Raw genomic sequence first — 17653 nt, 5'->3', positions numbered from 1 at the left:
AAAAAAGCGCTCGTTCCCATTGACTATTGCCCATATGCCACCTCTAAATATACTTACGTATTAGCATTTATGTGACATTCAGTACAAAATCCATATGGCTCCTTTCAGCAAGCAGGAACAGCAAAAAGGGGGAAGTGCAGAGTCTGGAGATAGAGCTTGCAAAGATCTCTTTCTGAGCACCAGAAAATGCTCTTTGCAGGTGGGCAGTGATAGAAGAGTGCGGAAGCCCCACACAGACCACATTTTCTGTTTTTGCATGAAGCTAAATTGGATTTCTTTTAGATGAAGCATCTAAGAGCAATTCCTCTGGAACAGAAGTTGGGGAGCAAAGCAGCTCCAGGTCTAGGGTGAGGGGTATCACAGCCCTCAGTGAAACAGCCTCTCATTACCTTGACCAGCCTCACCTGAGCTTTCCACCCTTGCTCCTACCCTCCCCTGGCCTGGATGCTGCATCTAAATCCTTGCCTCGGCCCTTGCCTGAGCTAGGCTGTATGCACGCTGACCCTGGCCTGGCCAACCTGGCTTGCTGGGTATGGGATTAGGGTTTTCTCTGGTGGTGGTGGGATTGCTGGCTGAATCCAGACACAGCCACGGGGCCTGCTCCACTCTTCCCATGTGGGCACAGTTATCTGCTTTTATGGATAAAGTGCAAAAGCGTTTGCCGTCACTGCCTAAATCTGCCAGGTCCTACCCACGATGGCTCCTGAAATCCCCAAATTGTTCCATCCCTTGTGGGTACGTACTGGGTTAGACTCCGTCTTGACAGATAGCAAGGAATTGATCACAGAACTAAAACCACAGCCGGTTGCTTAGCTACCGCTGATCGGTACACAGCCAGACTCGCTGTGTGCAAACAGCCCAGCGCCAGCCAATTATCCGTCATTAGGACTCTAAAAACGGAGCTTTCTGAGAGCTGAGAACAACCATGAGCCAGGTAAACAGGGAACCTCGAATCCTCAAATAGAAAAATACAAACGATAATTGAGAGTTGGTTATTTTGGGTTGTTTGTTTTTTTTGGCTAGATGTTCAAACAGCCACAGTCCTGCAACGGAAGAAAATAAATACATTGGCTTGGGAAAAAATCGGATTCCTGTTTATTGGGAAAGTGAAAGCAAGCGTGGTATGTGTATAAACACTGGGGATATGGAGAGCGATAAATACAAATGACAGGCTAAGAATTGCAGAAAACTGATGAGGGAAAAAAAGACAAAAGGGGGAATAAAGAGCTGCAGGATTAGTGATGGCATGAAGTAGCTGAAGTACGTTGGGTCCTAAAAGCATAGTCTCATTCCAGAAGGGGAACAACCGTCGGTTGCAGTGCCATGAAGGCAGAGTAAGTAGCAAGCTGCCTCTGTCAGCTGCTCAGCACTAACTGTCTGGGGAGCTCTACAACATCAACCTGAGACCATTCACTTTTTTGGTGTGTTTTAATACCAAGACATAAGACTGGCCGTAGATTTGGGTCAGGTTGGAAGATAGATCAGAGCAGCACGTTCCTGTTGACTGGGAACAGGAGCTGGACCACAGCAGACTAGAGGAAAGTTGCGTGATTTCCTAGTGAAGATCTGTAACCCCCAGAACAATCTCTTGGGGGGCTGTGATGAGTAGTGGGACTGGGTAAGACACAGGTGACAGAGCCCTGTGCCTGTGGGAGGTGACTAGAAGAGCCAGCAGGTACAACGGTTGCAGAGATCTGCCAACGTCCCTCCACCTCTTGAAACGCAGACACATGGATATTGCTATTTAATAGACTGTGAGGAGCCTCGCGTGTATTTCTCATTATCAGGTGCTATTCCTTCATGTTCCAGCCCCAAAGATCAAATCGTTAAATCTCCCAGAGCTGTGACCTTCCTCTAGCAAGGTCTGCCTTTCATCTCCCGGAGGCCCGGTGCCGGATCCGGGGATGAGCTGCTGCACTTGGCTGCGTTATTAGCAGCATATTCATGAGCACGCGCCGCATAGCTGCTGGCAGGTCAGTTACTCGTGGGCTCATCTGCGGGCTGATTCATCACCGTGGCTGTAAACAATTCGTGTTCAGCACCGCTGGTGTCCAGCCTCTCCTCTCTCCAGCAGTTCGTCTTCCCTCCTCTAATATTCGTGACAACAAAAGCAGCTGCAGAGATTTCTGCCTTCCTTGCATGTGCTGCAAAGCGCAGCTATGCTACATCTGGTCACGTCCTCACGACAACTTATTCTCTCTGAAGAAACTGCTAATAGTGCTTCTGCGTCACAAAGTGTTCCCTGTTGTTGGATTTGAGCAGAACCTCAGGGAAAGGTAAGTTACAAAAGTCAACAGATGAACTTTCAGTTTACTGTGGCAGCTTTCGTGCTGCGTGGGGGTTCAGCAGCACCCTGGACGGGATGCACGCAGCGTGCCAACAGCAGTGCCCGCGTGTGCTACATGTGAGACTGATCCACGTAGCTGCTTACTGAATGGGACTGGCTCACAAATACCACAGTCTGCCTGCTCTGGGGAAATATTAGAGACCTGGTACCAATTTCAGGAGAGTCAGTCTGTATGGAAGAAGGGAAGTGCCTCTGAAGTGCCTCTCAGCTGCTGCGGAGGCCAGGCCATCTGGCCGAAGGGTTACCCTCTGTCCCAGAGGCCAGCACTCAGCAGCTGAGGCCATTTCTGTACATGCAAAGCCATCTTCCCTGCGTAAGGACAGGGCTTTGGGACCCCACGAGAGACGGGGGAGTTCTGTCGCCTCTTCTGCCCGCTGTAGATCTGCCCCGAATTAGCACTGTCTGATACTAATCTCTTGTTCGCTCTAAAAGCCCTCAGGTGTGTAAACCCGGAGACAATGAAAAAGATGCCAGGAAATAATGGGCTTACCTTATCACATCCCAGCTGGCAGCGCTGCCTAGAACATGGTGGAAATTTTGAGTTATTAAAATTAATGAAGGAACTGGCTATTCTTGAATAATTCATTACGTATCAGCTGCTGCTGAGGTAACAGGAGCTCAGCAAGATCCTCCTTAGCACTGCACAGTGCCCAAAAATCTTTAAATAAAAAAAAAATAAAATCAAAGATTAGCTAGTTAAAGATCGAAGGACTTCTCCACGTGAAGCGAGAGGCCCTTACTCCGGTTGCTGAGGTCATCCAGCTGCCATCTGTGAGAACAGCCAAGGTCTCTCACACGGAAGTCACCCAGCTATCACCACGGATTTTTACCAGGGCATGAAGCATTCTGCCTCAGCCAGCACATTTTGCAGAAGGTAACGGCTCCATATCTCATGACTCTTAGCGAAATCAAGTTCAGATTTTGATACTTACTATAAACTAAGGATGTCCGAAGATACTGACTTGCTTTTATGGTCATTATGTTTGAAAATACGCTAGCTGAACATGCAAAGATGTAGGCACTACCACCTTGAGCATGCAGTTCTTACGGTGCAAGCTTTGCTGCTGCTCAGGGCTTTCGTCAGCACGAGAATCAGATTACCCACAGCCTGGGCAGTGTCAGAGCTGCATTTTGGAAGCATGTCAGTAGCCCCGGAACAGAGTCCTGTTAACTTAATCTCGTGCCACTGGATGAAACAAGGGCTCTTTCTCAACTCTGCTGGCCAATGGTAAATGTGCAAAAGCAGCAGGAAAATCAGGCACTGTAATTAGATGGCTGTCGAGAAAAGGAAAATTGCACATTTCTCTTCCCCTATTTCCTCCTTCTGCAGAGGTCAGAGGAACTGCAGTTAATAAAGCAAGAAGAAAAACAGGTAAATGCAGTGAACACCCTCCTTCCTTCCAGCTGCTGGCACAGGGTCTCCTAATGCAATCATGAAACTCCCCGAGAGCCACACAGCCGCAGAGCCTCCAGGAGCCCCGCACCTCCTCTCCTTGCAGCCGTCCCGTGATGGCACCCTTCTCAGCTCCAGCTCCACCTAGCACGGCCTCCCTCTGCCCGCCGCCGGGCACCCGGGAAGCTGTGAAGCCCTGCTGGCACAGCAAGGCACGTTAAGGCAGACAAGAAGGCCTTTGACTCGAGATCCTGGGGAATAAGGAGAGATCCTTACGCCTGTCAATCGCCTCAAGTCAGATTTTATTTCTGGCTGCCGTTCTTGCTTCAGCCGAAGCACATGATTTTGCCCGGGCCTCAGAGGCTGGAAGATTTTGGTAGAAGTACTCCGATGTCGGCAATCGACTTCACGAGACATTTGACCTAGCCCCATGGGAAGAGACCCCCAATTTCTTCTCTTTCCACTCCTCCCCAGAAATGCTGCTTCATCAATCACTTGCGAGAGCATTTTAAAAATTCGGGTGCACTCCCCTTGCCCTGAAGCGGGGGCAGCACTCTCTCCTCTCGCTGTCTCCTCTCTGCGGAAGGTCACAGAGCGTCGATTTTCAGCCCTGAGCTCTTCGTTGACACAGGTTGAGACAATTTGGAGAAGCCACGAGCTGATGTTGCGTCTTCTCACCCTGGTGCGTGAATGAAGCGATTGCTGTAACTCTTAGAGCTGCAGCCAGCAGGTTGTGACCCGGTAACACACTGGGGGGTCCCTGATCTCCTGGGGTCCTTCCAGGTGAGACGCTCCACTCCCTGTGCTTCAGCTCTGCTGCCTGTGAAAGGGCGGTGATCAAACAACCCGCCGGCACCTGCAGGAACCGGATCCTTCCTCTCCTTGCGGTTCGTGAGCACCAAGGAAAACAGAGAAAGGTTTTCTAGAACGGAACGGCAATTACTTGAATTAACTGAACTCTGGGACCTCTGTTCGAGTGTAACAGCTCCAAAAAAGCTCCAGCAAAAGCTGCCACGGCTCTCCCTGCCTCAAAGGGCACGGGTGCCTTCCCACCCCGAGCTGTAAGGGAACAGGGAGGCGGGCAGGGACCGGACCGCGGTATCAAAGGGCCCGTCCATGAAGCTCGCCTGCCTCTCGACACACCACTAGGGTAGCACGTGAGGGTGTGCGGTTGGGTCTGTGCAGATGCTTCGGGATAGAAAGTTTTCCTGCCTTTCACCATTGTTTTCTTCTCCTTTCCTTTCTTTTCTTCCTGTTCTGTTCCTGAAATGGCACCTGACTAGTGACGATGGTGATGGTGTACTCTGTTTAAGAGGCACAGCACCTCTCTGACTTGCCAGACAACACCAGCTGCTGTGTGGCGTCCTTTGCTTTGTTCCTTGAGGAGACCAGTAGGTTTTACAGCATTTTCTCTAAGCAAGGCATCATCCCTGAGACGCGATCAGCGCTCCAGGGAGCTCCAGCAAGGAGGCAAGAGTAAATCATTAAAAAAAAAAAAAAAACACACCACAAAACGCCAAAGAAATCCTGGAGAGATGCTGTTTGCTTCCAAGTGATCCCGTGAGGTAGGGACTGTCAGGGAAGTAGAGAAGCAAGGGTTTTACCTTTCTGATACAATCCCACTTTTTTCGGGAAGATATTAAAAGCACATTTCAATGAAAACAATTTTGGCGAAGGGTAGAGCCTGGAGCCTGTTCAAACATCCACCTGCTTTCTCCTTTCTCAGCCTAAGCAATGAAAAAAATCAGAGAAGGGAACAAGCCCAGTACTTACTCCAGGCAGAAAGGAGGGCAGACTTGGTGTAAATCAAGACGCTTGATAATCTAGATGCTTCAGTTACATTTTTCCACCTTAAGGAAATAAAATGGATGCGGCTGAGCTGCCTGGGTCTCTGGGGAGGCTCCTGCAGCTGGGGTCACCAAACAGCCCGCAAGGGGCTTGCAGAGACACATTTGTTTCCTGGGTGCAAGTGAGGGAACAGAAGGGCCCTTCTCCCACGTGGGCCCTCGGCGGTGCCGTGCTCACCACGCGCTCCGTGTTGCTGAGGGGGAGCCCAGCCAAGAGATAAACTTGGCTTTGCCTAGGCAGGAAGAAGAAAAGTGAAATGCTTTTTTATTTTCCCTAAGGGCATGCTGGAACCAAGCCACAAGGATGTATTCGTACAGCTTCGCCTAGGGCAGTGTGAGCACCTTCTCTGGTGAATCACTAGGTCCCCAAAGCTTTTGCTCTTCCTGAGTGACTCCAGGTGTTTTGGGGAAATGCTGCCGGGTGCAAGGACGATGTGACACTGCTGGGCTAATCCCGGACGCGTGGCTGAGGGTCTGTGGGATACTGCCCCAGCCTCCCTAGGATGATGATGTTTGGCATCAAGAACCCAGTACCTGACTTATCACCCAATTTACCTCAGTTTTTCTGCCCACTGCTACTTTACAGCCTTCCAAAAAGCATTTCCCCAGCCTGTTGCCCGGTGTCTCTCAGGAAGCTGGTGACAGCAGTTCCTCAGTGATAAGATGGAGATAAGGGGGACAGGACCAGACCCACTCAGACAAGGCCGAGGCTTCCTTGCAGCTGGAGCAGCCACATTTACATGCACTAAACGAAGACCAGGCTCAACTGTTTCCATGTTAATTGCCCGGCTGCTTTAATTGGATATGGGCTTCTGAGCCCCGCAGTAAGCTGCGTGAAAAGACAAAGCAGTATGTACCTCTTATCTCCTTAATCTTGGCTTGCCCGGTGCTACACGATCAGCACACGTGCTCCTGTACTGAACTGGCCACGAAGCTGATGGGTTCTTTGGCAAGAGAAGGAAGCAGTGATACTCTACAGGTGAAGTTACTGATCAGACCCTGACCTGAGGGAAGGCCGCTCCACTCCCAGCACTGCTCTCCCCCAAGCAATTTTGGTCAGCGAATGGAGCAGAAAAGGGAACTGTAAAGAAACACTGCCACAGGCCTGATTTTATCCTTCGTTACTGATGTAAAGAACCCAACCAGAAGCAAGCAGAGGTACCCGATTTTGGCTACCGCCAGGGCGAGGAGACGCGACATGGGGTACAGCTACTATGGGAAGCTGCAGTGAAATTGGCAACCTCTTTGGGCCCTCCACCACATCACGAGGCAAGATGAATCAATAATACGTATCGAGCTGGGAAAGTTAATCTGCATCCAGAGCATCATAACAAATTAAAAGGAAATAAAATCAGTACAACTCCGCTGGCTCTCATTACCGGCACAGTGAAGAGTAATTAAAATCCATGGGCCAAACTCAATGCTGGAAGAACTCTTCTGAAGCCGGGGGCGCTGTACAAGGGCACTGCTTTTTCCAAATGCTAACTGTGTGTTGCAAACAGCAGCAGGAGCGGGCAGCGGACAGGGCAGGGTAAGCAGGGAAGCCCTTCAGAGGCGAGGCATCCTGCTCCTCGCTCCTCTTCAGAGGAGTCATGTCGCCCACCCGCTGCCTCGGGGCTGAATCTCCCCGGCTCCTGGCACTCCGGTGCAGGGTTCCTGCCCTGCTTACAAGGCCCCCCCAAGCCAACGCACAGCCAGCTTCCACCAGCCCTGGCTCACCCCCGCCCTGCTCTGCCTTTTCCCTGCTCCCAGGGAGCTGCACGCTCCCCTCTCATCCCGCTCCCAGCACAGCCACCCTCGCTACTCCCTCTCTTCCTCGCTAGAGAAATTCCTTTTCCCCACCACCGAGCACCCTCCGCTACCAGCCCAGGCTCTTAACCCATCTTTGCACGCCTTGCTGTGAACTCCTCTCCCTCTGGCCTCCCCGCATCCCAAAGGACTACCACCACCCGCCCCCCGAGCAATCCCCACTTCGCTCCCACAATAGCTTTGATGCAGCAGTGTGAATTACCAGCCGGAGCCATGCTTGGAGCAGCTTCCCCTGCTCACACCTTGGTACCTGCTCCTCCGTGAGGCCCTGCATCAGCTCAGCTCCGTGGCTGCCTCCCACAAGTGGAAGAGGGACGCGTGACACAGACAGCACGTCCTCTGTCACCGCGCTCCACCTGCCTCAGCAGCCACCACAGCACGAGGTGAGCGCAGAGCCACCATGCAGGTGCCCGGAGAGGTGTCCTGAACATCACTTAACCCAAAGAGGATTGTGGTTTAGGTCTCCCCACCGCACCACGAGCACCTCACGGCATGCTGCTGACTCTCATCCCTCCGGATGGAGCAGAGGCAGCAGGGAGCTTCTTCCCATGGCGACCCAAAGCCACCCGGCACAAAACCGGGTTACGCACCGATGCACGCGGCGCTGCCGTAAGCACGGAGGGGTCGGCTGACATGCCTGTGGCTGTTTCTGGGCTGGGCCGCCTGTCTTACGGATTTGCTTCACGCTACGGCTACAGCGAAGCCTGAGGTGTGTTCTGACAGACAGGGTAGGAAGCGCTGCAGTTATCGCTCCCCCGTCTGACTGGGGAGAAATAACAGAAGTAGCACAGTGGTGTAGAGGAGCACTGACTGTGTCCGCTGGGACACGGCCGTACAGCAACCAGGTGAGAGAGACCCTGGGGTAAAGGACAGAAAATCTTCCCAGAAAGATGTGACCGGCTGTGGCAGCACAAGGCTACCAGCAGAGCTGGCTCGCAGAGCCTGGAGCTCATCCTCCCCGTGTCCTGGGACTCTACCAAAGTCGCTGTACATCTTAATCTTCAAGAGCTGATCAGCACGGGGGCTGCTTATCAGCAAGGAAGGCTTCCGCAGCCTACTCCTTCCTCTTCCAAAACCAGATTTGCTTTTCTTTTTTTCCCCCCCACCTGTAACTCTGGCTGCTGTCTGCCCTCAACACCACCGAGCTTCCACAGCAGCCGAGCTAACGACTCGTGAGGTCTCCCCGCTGCAGGCACGGCTTCTCCAAGCACAAGGCTCTGCTTTCCAAAGCCACGCCGTGCCCTCGGAGCAGGAAGAGGACTGCCACATCGCGGCTCGCAGGCAGGTTATCTTGCGTTGCACAAACCTGACTGCCCACAGGCAACAGAGCTGTTGCAACAGCTGCGGTAAAAAATGGGGCACATCAGTGCAAAACAGTTAAGTACCGCAAACCAGGCCTCCTGAGGGAGCGCTGGAAGAGCTCTGTGTAATTGAGAGGTCTCCGCTCAGCTCAGGCCTGAGGTTTGCCCAGGTTAAACTACCACAGCGAGGATCAGCAATGAAACCGTATCGATCCTCACAAGAAGCAGTGGAACCACATCCTAAGGCAAAGATGAATATGATCCGAGCGTGACTGCGGTAAGTTACTGTCTGTAACACAGGCTAAAACAAGAACTTGGTTAATTACAAATGGGTCTCAAGTCATGGGAAATCTCTTGTCTCTAGTGCTGTCAGGCAACTGGCTTGAATTCAGCACACAGCTTGGGTTCTCAGGCCTGGTATGACCAGAAAAGAGGAAAAAGTTTACGGTGTTCACATTTTGGGAAGGGAAATATCCTGTAAGAGATGACCTTGCATCTCCTGTCCAAGGAGTCTTCCTGCTGCCTTATTCAGAAGTGAGCTCTGAGCACTCCAGCTCTTTGTCCATGTGGATTTAGGGAGGAGAAACACCAAGAGCCAGAAGGCTCTCAGCAGACTGCCCACTCAGCACTGATTAGCGCATCTTTGCCCCAAAGCTACGTCCTCTGCAGCTTGGGATCGGAGCTGCGAATGATGCAGGAAAGGGAGCAGCTTGTCCTTTGTGCCAACATCTCGCAGTCGCTGCCTGCAGGCGGCTTTGTGCTCCGACTGCAGACTGGGGGAACCGAAAGCCCCTGCTCTTAGGAGCAGGCTGGAAGGGCTGGCCACGGTGCCCTGAGTGACGGGAACACCTCAGCACCGAGCTGATCGCTGTCACTGACGCCCTGTTAGTCCTGAGGACGCAGCTGCCATTCAGCACCGACCACGGCTGGTGCTATTTCTGCTCCACTCACACTCCCAGCTGCTGCTTTACCTCTAGATCTCTGCAGGGTGGGCTTTCCGAGCAAGGTCCCCAAGATGAGAGCAGACTTGATCACAGCACTGGCAGGCGAGTTGTCCTTGAGGCAAGCTACAAAGTCAGCAGATAAATCTGTCACAGCAGCTCTGCCCGGCTGTGACACCGGGAGCTAACGTGTATCACTGCTGGGCTAGGTCTGAGCGGAGCTGTCTCTCCTCGGCGTCCGAGGATCCTTAATTCCCTTCCTCCTGGGGGGAAAAGCCTTCCACGAGAGGCTCAGCCGTGCGCTGACAGCCCTGTGAATCACCCGCTCGAGGTCGAAGCCACTGCCACCTTTCAGTCACCGAGTGCCTTCAGGCAGAGGGGGGCTGCCCCGTCACAAACAAATGAGTTTTGACAGGGCACTGCCAGCTCCACTCCCGGATGCCAGGGAAGGCCCAGGAGGGGCCGTGCAGTGCCTGACTGGAGCAGCTCTAGCCCCGTACCTACTGTGCAGTGTCTGGCTGCTTCTGCAAGCACCGACAGAGAAGCAAGAGTGTAAACTCCCACTAGCATCTGCTGAAGCTTCATCTCCCCAAGGAAAAATATTTTTTTTCTTACACGTATCTTTAAGCATTTCAGCAGCAGGGGAGGCAAGGGCGTAGACACTCTCACTAGCTAAAAACACTCGCAAAATACAAATCCGTGACCAATTCATAAGAAAGCACTGCTGCACTTTGACTTCCTGCCTAGGACAGGAGATGGAGAAGGATTTCAGAAGCATCATTAGTTCATTCCTGGAAAGGAGCCTTTAGGACAGGTGCTGTTTAATTCCCCATTAGGTTATTTCTAGGAGATGAGGGGACTGTCTCAAACCCAGGTTCTAAAAGGTCTACAGAGGACCCTGAATTATTCCAGGCCCCAAGCTGTTCCATAGCTCAACAAATAATAAAAGATGGTGGATTTTTTTTTCCCTTCTCCCCTTGTGCTTCACCTTGAAGCAGCTGTTAGCGAAGCCAGAAAACTCCTCTGCCCCTCAGTGTATTTAATGCAGCCTTGGCAAAGGAACCGCAGTTTGTCATCTCATGAATATGGGAATTGCCTAATTCTCCAGCTATTCTCATTACCTCAGCCTGAGGGTCCCAGCTTTCCATAACTAATTCCTGAAATCACAGACTTCCCACTGTCCTTGCTGTCCTTGAGCAGCAAACGGCAGCTCCTCACACAACGCTGCTGGTGCCTGCTGCGGTAACGGGGAGCAGGGAGGGCTCTGGGGACGAGGAGCCTGATCCCAGCTCTCCTGTGCACTTCCCAGAGCTGCCCATCCTTTGGCGATGTAACTCACAGCAGGGTGTTTTGAAACCAACCAGCGCTGCGCAGCTCACTGCAGTGGCTCAGGACCGGCCTAGCAGCCCTGAAGGCTGGGCAGCGGGCTGGCAGCAGTAAAACACAACCCCGTGGCAGCAGAGAACCCCTTGCTCTGCTCCCAAAAGCCTCTGAGCTCCCCGCCTCCTTCCCCCCTGCAGCTCCCACCCTTCATCCCCACGGAGCAGGGGCTTGCAGCGCTTCCCACCTGTCGCTTCATTTCCCCCCCATCACGTATGTTCGCAGTCCACCTTCCTTCCCCGCGTCCACGCATCCATCTTCTCCTCCCTCGTCACTTCTCCCAAGCTCGCTGGTGCTGCCAGCCCTGTCCATCTTCCCAAGACTCACAGCTGAAGCTGTTCCTCTGCTGCAAGGTGCTAATGGCTGCCAGGAACCAGCTGCGAGGGCTGCTGCGAGCTGCAAAGCAGATGGAAGCCGAGGCTGAGCTAATTACGAAGCAGGGACTGCGAAACTCGTGCAGGCTCTGGCCGGAGGAGCCTTGTTTGTTCCCAGGGACAAGCGGGTGCATCCTCGGCACGTCAGCAGGTGACGGCTGAGCCGGGCAGCCACCAAGCCGCGGACAGCTCTACAGACCTGGGCAAAGAACGGGCACGTTACGCCTCCTCGGCTCACAAACACCCACGACTGCTGCTGCCGAGCTGCTCTGGACAAGCAGAACGCGCTCACACTGCAGCAGCAGCTGGGGAATCTTAACGCGGGGCTCAAGGGCCAGGCTGCTGGGGAGCACAGGCAGCAGAGCCCCTCTCAGTGGCCAAGACACAGGTACGGGGGCGCAGGTTACTGAGTCCGGATTGTGGCAAGGTGGAAAGAATCACAAGCTCTTCCCGTTCCTTTTGTGATACGGGATTTTTTTTCCTGGAGTTTGCCAAAAGCGTATCTGCGCTGAGGCTAACTAAAAAGTGGATTACATCTTCTAGAGGCTCCATCTTCATGCTTCACAACTGGCTACATGGAAGCAGCAGCAGGAATCACCTTGGAAGTCCATGGTTTTGTAACCAGAACCTCCCTTCCAATTAGTCATATTACAGGGCTGTAAATACGGTAGTTCCATCAATAGCGTGGAGCAGTCATGCTGCATTTGTATTAACATAAATGAGTGCTAATGTGCCATAGAGCTAATCTGATATGACAGTAATTGGCTGGTGCCCAGCAGTGGAGGCCCTGGAGCTATGCTTGCTCCCTCTTCTCTACAGGAACTGTCCCTCCGAAACACTGGAAAGGAACCAAACTGCGAAACCGCAGCTCGCCTGCCAGCAGTAAGTGATGCCTCTTGCAACTGCATTGCCCTGAGATGCCTGGCCTCTTGTTTCTTGGGGGGTGTTTGTTAGAGAGGAACTTTTAACTCCTACAAAGTCACACAGTAAGAAATAAGGGTTGCCAGCATATCTCATAAGGCTGGATCAGCCTGCCCAGAAATCTGCAAACACCAGCTGGGTATTAAGACCCAGAAAAGGCATAAGAGCACTCAGCCTGCTCCTTTCCCTTTCCCCTGTGGCTACTGGGAGCTGTACAATGTCACCCGGTCGGCAGTAGGCGTTTCTTACACTGGGGTAGCTTTAGGCTTTGTGAACGCTTTGGGGCAATCATTGTCCTGTGCTGTGCCCTACAGACAGGGCAGCGAGACTTAAACCTGAGACTGCAGCCGGGGTTCTTCGGTTAAAAACCTTAAAGGAGATCGATAGAAGCATCCGGATGGGAACCAGACCTCGCACACAGCCCACCTCCTGTCCAGGCTTCTCTTTCGTGAGGCAGGCTGTCACACGCATCACGGTCGGTGGCCAGGCTTTCTGCATTTACCTCGTCAGCCCCGTGCATGCCCTGCTGTCTGGCTGCCCACTGCCTTGCCTAAAGCAACCTCACCCACCACGGAGCTCCTGGGTTCTGCCCCAGTACAGACCAAGCAGCCACCACGGACCTGTTTTAAGCAGAAACCACTCTTCTCACGCTTACAGGCACTGAAATTTTGGTATACGCAACAGCAGTATCTCAAAACCCCGGAGCACACGTGGCCTGCAGCGCCCAGAACAGCTCGTGGAGCAGCCGATAGAAATAAGAGACGATTTCATAGAGGACGTGGGGATGAATACCTCCATCAGCAGCCCTAGGATCTGTGACACCCAGTTCAGGTTAGGGACGTGACTTCGATCTCTCAGCTCCCCGCTCCCCCACCTGCCCAAGGGCTCAGTAAGGCGTCTGCAGCTTGCAGCGGGGGGCTCTGAGCCTCAAAGGACGGCTGCGAAGCGTTTTGGGAGCGGTGCACGAAGATGCCCTCACCGCCCCCAGGCCTTCCTTCCCTTCCCTTCCCTTGCCGCCGGCAGACCCGTGCCCCCCCACACACACACACCCACCCCGCCTCGCAGCGCCACAAAGGCGAGGGCTGGAGGAAGGCAGGGGTGCAGCCGCCCGGAGCATCGCCTCGCCCGGCTGCAGCGCGGTACGAGCGGCACGGGGAGGCTGGCGGAGGCAGCCCGGGGCTCCCGGCAGCCGTGCGGCACGGCCCGGCACCGCGGCGGAGGGCGAACGCGGGCAAACCGCAGCGGCACGGAGCCCCCCTCCACCCCCCCCAACCCCGAGCCCCCCGCTACGGAGAGAGGCGAGGCCGCTCCTCGCCGCGCTCCGGCCCCGGTACAAGGGCCGTCTGCCGTCGCCGTGCCCGTACCCACCTGCGGCTCCCGGCCCCGCCGCTCGTCCCGCGCCCGCCCGGCAGCGCCGAGCCCCGGCCCGCAGCCGCCGCCCGCCCCCCGTGCGCCCGCGGGGCCGGGCCCGGCTCAGGCTCAGCCGCCGCCATGGCAACGGCGGGAGGGGCGGGGCCGCCGGGAGGGGAGCGGCGGGGGGGGGGTCGGGGGGGAAAAGCCCCTCTTTGGGGTCCCTTCGGGCTCGGTGCGTGCCCCTAGGCACGGCTGCGGGGTGCTGGGTGTGACCGAGCGCCGGCCTTTTGTCTGAGAGCCAGCCCGGGGGCTGCTGGCCTCGTCCCTCGCCCTGCGGCGGGGGCTCGGGGCTGCGCCAGCACAGAAACGCCCTCCCCGTGCTTCCCGCTCCGTGCCCCCCGAGGCGGGCTGTGCGCTGCCCTCCCTGCTCCCCGGTGCCTCACCGTGAGCGTGGCGGGTGCCACTCGAGCCCCTCGCAGGCCGCAGGGATGTGGCGAGCTTCGCGGTGCCCTCGGTTGCCGCTAGGATCCGGCGCCGCAGCGCTGCCCGGCCGCGTAACGCCACTCTGAGCCCGCCGGGTTTCGGCTCGTGGAGCTGCAGGGCTCCGGGCTGCTGACACCATGGGTGAGACGAAGCTTCCCAGATCGGAATTGCTTGGGTCTATTTAATTTTTTTTTTTAAGTGATCTTGCTTGGTTTAAGGATGTAATTAACTTAACTCTGCAGAGAGAAGCTGATTTTGGAGAGAAGTACATAGAACGACAACCCCGAGCTCTGCCTGTGTCCGACATATGATTTACACAAGTGTTTTTTTTCCCCTTTGAGGCCTGTCAGACTCCCATGTCACCTTCGCAGAGGGGGCTTTCAGTAGCATCATGCTCACAGAGCGTCCTCCACCAAGGGCTCTCAAATCACAAACACCACACACAAAGCCTGCAGTAAGCCTCACCTCGGAGAGGAAGACAGAACTTGCCCAGGGTCCCCGAGGTGTTCCCTATAACCTCTTCACCGAAGAGCTTTTCACTGTACACAAGGACACCCGGAGGATGTCTCAGCGTCGCTGTGCTATAAAGAAGGATGGTGAGGAGAACCTGGAGACCTATTGCCATCAATGATCTTTACAGCTCCTGCTGCTAAGGGCTGCCTCCTTTTCTTGCGCGTGCTCGTTTATAGATAGCCCTGACCCCGCAGCTTGGAGAACGCTTCCATTTCTCCTTGCGCTTGGTGTACGTGATGTTCCGCAGCGGAGAGCAGGTCTCTGTACCTGGTTTGGCTCCTGTGGAAACGGGCAGTGGAAGACCAAGAGGCGAGAGGTGGAATAGCATCTGGGTGATCTCCTGTCCCCGGCTCCGTGCTCCAGTTACAGCCGCTCTGAAAGGCCAGGAGACGCCCCTGGACTTAGCAGCGTAGCGCTGAAGCTCATGCCCGTGTCCCTGCTGGAGATGAGCATCCTGTTGCTTGCGAGTCCAATTACAGCTAAAGCTGGGGGAAAAAAAAAACAAACACAGAACCAACTGTCTGCGTAAATAGGAATTTTCCTCAGCTGCAGGAGCCAGCAGAGGACACTGCTTTGCCTCCTGCTCTGAAAGGGCTGTGTGGTTTTTGTTCCTTTTGCCACCATCTTGCTGCTCCATGACCTTCTGGTGGCACCTTTGGCAGGAGAACAGTTGCTGCCCGTTCTATTTTATCCACATCCGTCAGAGAAGTTTGTTTTCCAGGTTGTTCGTTGCTGCTGTAGCAATACGGCTCCTGTGTAGCTTTACTTAGGAGAGGGAAGAAACAAAACCACATGACAAACGGGCCCAATTTATCACAGCAACAGAAACCTGCAATTCAGCTCAATCGCCCCCACAGGCCAGCTTAGACTGCATCAATATTTAATGCCCTGAGTGCCGCTGCTCTCGCAGCTCCAGCTTCCCCTCTGCCCCTGCGCTCCTCACCACGTCTGTCACCCCACCAGCCGGGCAGGGCCCCCCTGTGCTTCTTCTGCCAAAACTGGGCTCCGTCTCCAGGCTGCCTGGGCAACGTGCTTCGTACCCAAAGGGACACAGCCCCGGCTGGCTGAACACAGCCAAATTCAGCCCCGTTCCCTGCTTGGCCGGACCACCTGTGCTGCAGATGTAATGCTTGAGCAACTTCAGCTGAGCTTTCTGGGCATGCCTGTGGGCTGTGGCAAGGCAAGTGGGAGCAGGGCTGGTCTCAGCTCGGTCTGGTTTGGGGTGACCGTGTTAACCCAGAGAGGTGATCACGAAGCCAGAGTTCACCTGGCAGCAGGCTGGAGGTGAATTCTGTTCTCTTGTCTGTCCGTTCCTGTTACTCAGGCAGGAGTATTTTATCCCAGAGGGAACCACGGTGAAATAAATCCACGGTAAAATAAATCACCAGCAAGGCAGGTGGCCTGCACCTGAAAAGAGGATTACCCGAGCCCGGTCACATCCCTCCAGCCCGTGAGCGAAGGGAGGCCACGTGGAACTCGATGGTCTCTGACTAGGTGGTGGCAGGCCAGAAGAGAGCTGCCCCCTCCGCACGGCTCGGAGTCACGTCAGGCAGGTAGGGGACAGGGGCTGCACCCCAGCACGCAGCAGCAGCTTGCTTCTGGCTCGCTCTGCCTGCAACAGCAGTGGGAGCAAGGGCAGGCAGTGCTGGGAGACAGGGCAAGGAGGGCGAAGGCTGAAGAGCGGTGGGAGGCAGCACCCGGGCAGAAAGAGCGCTGCGGAGGGGGCTGCGGGTTGTACGTGGCCACAGGCACGTTCCCTCACTGCCCTGCCGCCTGGGTTCCCCAGGTCTGTAAAATGGAGATATTTGAGATCTCCTGGTGATAAGCACAAAGTAAGGAGAGGCATTTTTATTTATCGGGGCAGCGGTGGGGTGGAGGAATTTGCACTGCTGGGCTGGTAACAAATGACCCCACAACTTGAATTCCTCCAGCAAGGCTGCACCTTCCACCAAGCTCTCCGTTCACTTAAAAAAAAAAAAAACCATTATCCAGCAACTTGCATATTGTAAAGGGGGAGTTCATTATCCACTCCAATGGCAGTGAGTGGCAGAGGCCATTAACATTACAATAAGTGGCTTTTTGGTGAGATGCTCTATAATTCACTCGGTATTTAACACTGGCCAGGGGGCCTCATCTCTTTACACAAAATACATTAAGCAAAGCACCTCTGTGAACGTCACCCCGTGCTGAAGAGCTGTTATAATGAGGGTGATTAGGAATAAACATAACAGCAGACGCTGCTGTCTCGAAATAGCTTGGGTCAGTGGCTGCACGGCAGAGGGGACAATGACGAGCACAGAGGCCTGGTGGACTTGCAGGGGAACAGCTGGCCTGCTGCAGTTTGCCCGGAGGAGCCGGGCGTTTTCCAGCACTAGAGCTTGGCAGCTGCTGGGGGAAGCCTTTATCCCCTGGGACTCCCCCAGCCCCTCCACCCTGCTGCTCGTAGGGCACCTGGTTTATGATAGGCATGGTCTAGCAGCAGGGCTGCGCAGAACATGTAATTCAACCGCCACATGCAAGTGCACCAGTAAATAATGGATTTTTCCACCAGTTAACTCTCCAAGAAAGGAGCTCAGAGCCAAGTCGGTGCCTTCCAACTCACAGCCTGTTAGAAAATTTAACCCAGAGCACAGCTCTTCCTCTTGGCAGCTGCCCAGTTATTAATTCTGATGTATCGGCTGCCTCTGAATGGCCCTGGGCTTCTGCCCAATATTTCTATTTATTTGTTTTCCATTCATCACTAAAATTAAAACTCAAAATCTTCTAGAGAAGATGGAAATCAAACATGCTGAAGTAGTACTGCTGCCCACATACAACCGGCAGACATCACTGTGCTTTTCTTCCTCTGCAGTTTGGTACATCTAACTCCTAAGACTCCCTGCGTCTCTCACCTAATAGATACCTTTATTAATAGCGCAGGCACTACCGCAGCCTCGTGTTCTCCTTTCTTTCTACGCAGATCGATAAGCAGCAGCCTCTGGCTGGAGGTTT

General features: G+C 54.3%; 1 protein-coding gene across 15 annotated transcripts in view; it reads right to left on the bottom strand.

Moving 5' to 3' along the window:
• LOC106029886 (myosin-M heavy chain-like) overlaps window positions 1-14398 on the bottom strand; it is a 48382-nt gene extending 33984 nt beyond the window's left edge. For 9 of the 15 annotated variants that reach the window (XR_010832349.1, XR_010832350.1, XR_010832346.1 and 6 more), the window contains exons 1-2: window positions 13682-13755; window positions 11206-11414 (exon numbers count right to left, since the gene is read on the bottom strand). Coding sequence is in view for 1 of the 15 variants with exons in the window: in XM_066999423.1 (XP_066855524.1) it covers window positions 14110-14288 (179 nt within the window). In the remaining 14 variants the exon portion in view is untranslated. Of the gene's footprint in view, window positions 1-11205; window positions 13579-13681; window positions 13819-14109 lie in introns of those variants that run through there. The other 6 variants (XM_066999417.1, XM_066999423.1, XM_066999421.1 and 3 more) reach the window with 6 other exon arrangements.
• Between the last annotated feature and the right edge of the window lie 3255 nt (window positions 14399-17653).

The sequence above is a fragment of the Anser cygnoides genome, chromosome 6, assembly GCF_040182565.1.
Source record: "Anser cygnoides isolate HZ-2024a breed goose chromosome 6, Taihu_goose_T2T_genome, whole genome shotgun sequence".
NCBI lineage: Eukaryota > Metazoa > Chordata > Aves > Anseriformes > Anatidae > Anser > Anser cygnoides.
Note: the sequence above shows the minus strand (reverse complement) of the source record. Positions and strands in the feature narration are given on the sequence as shown.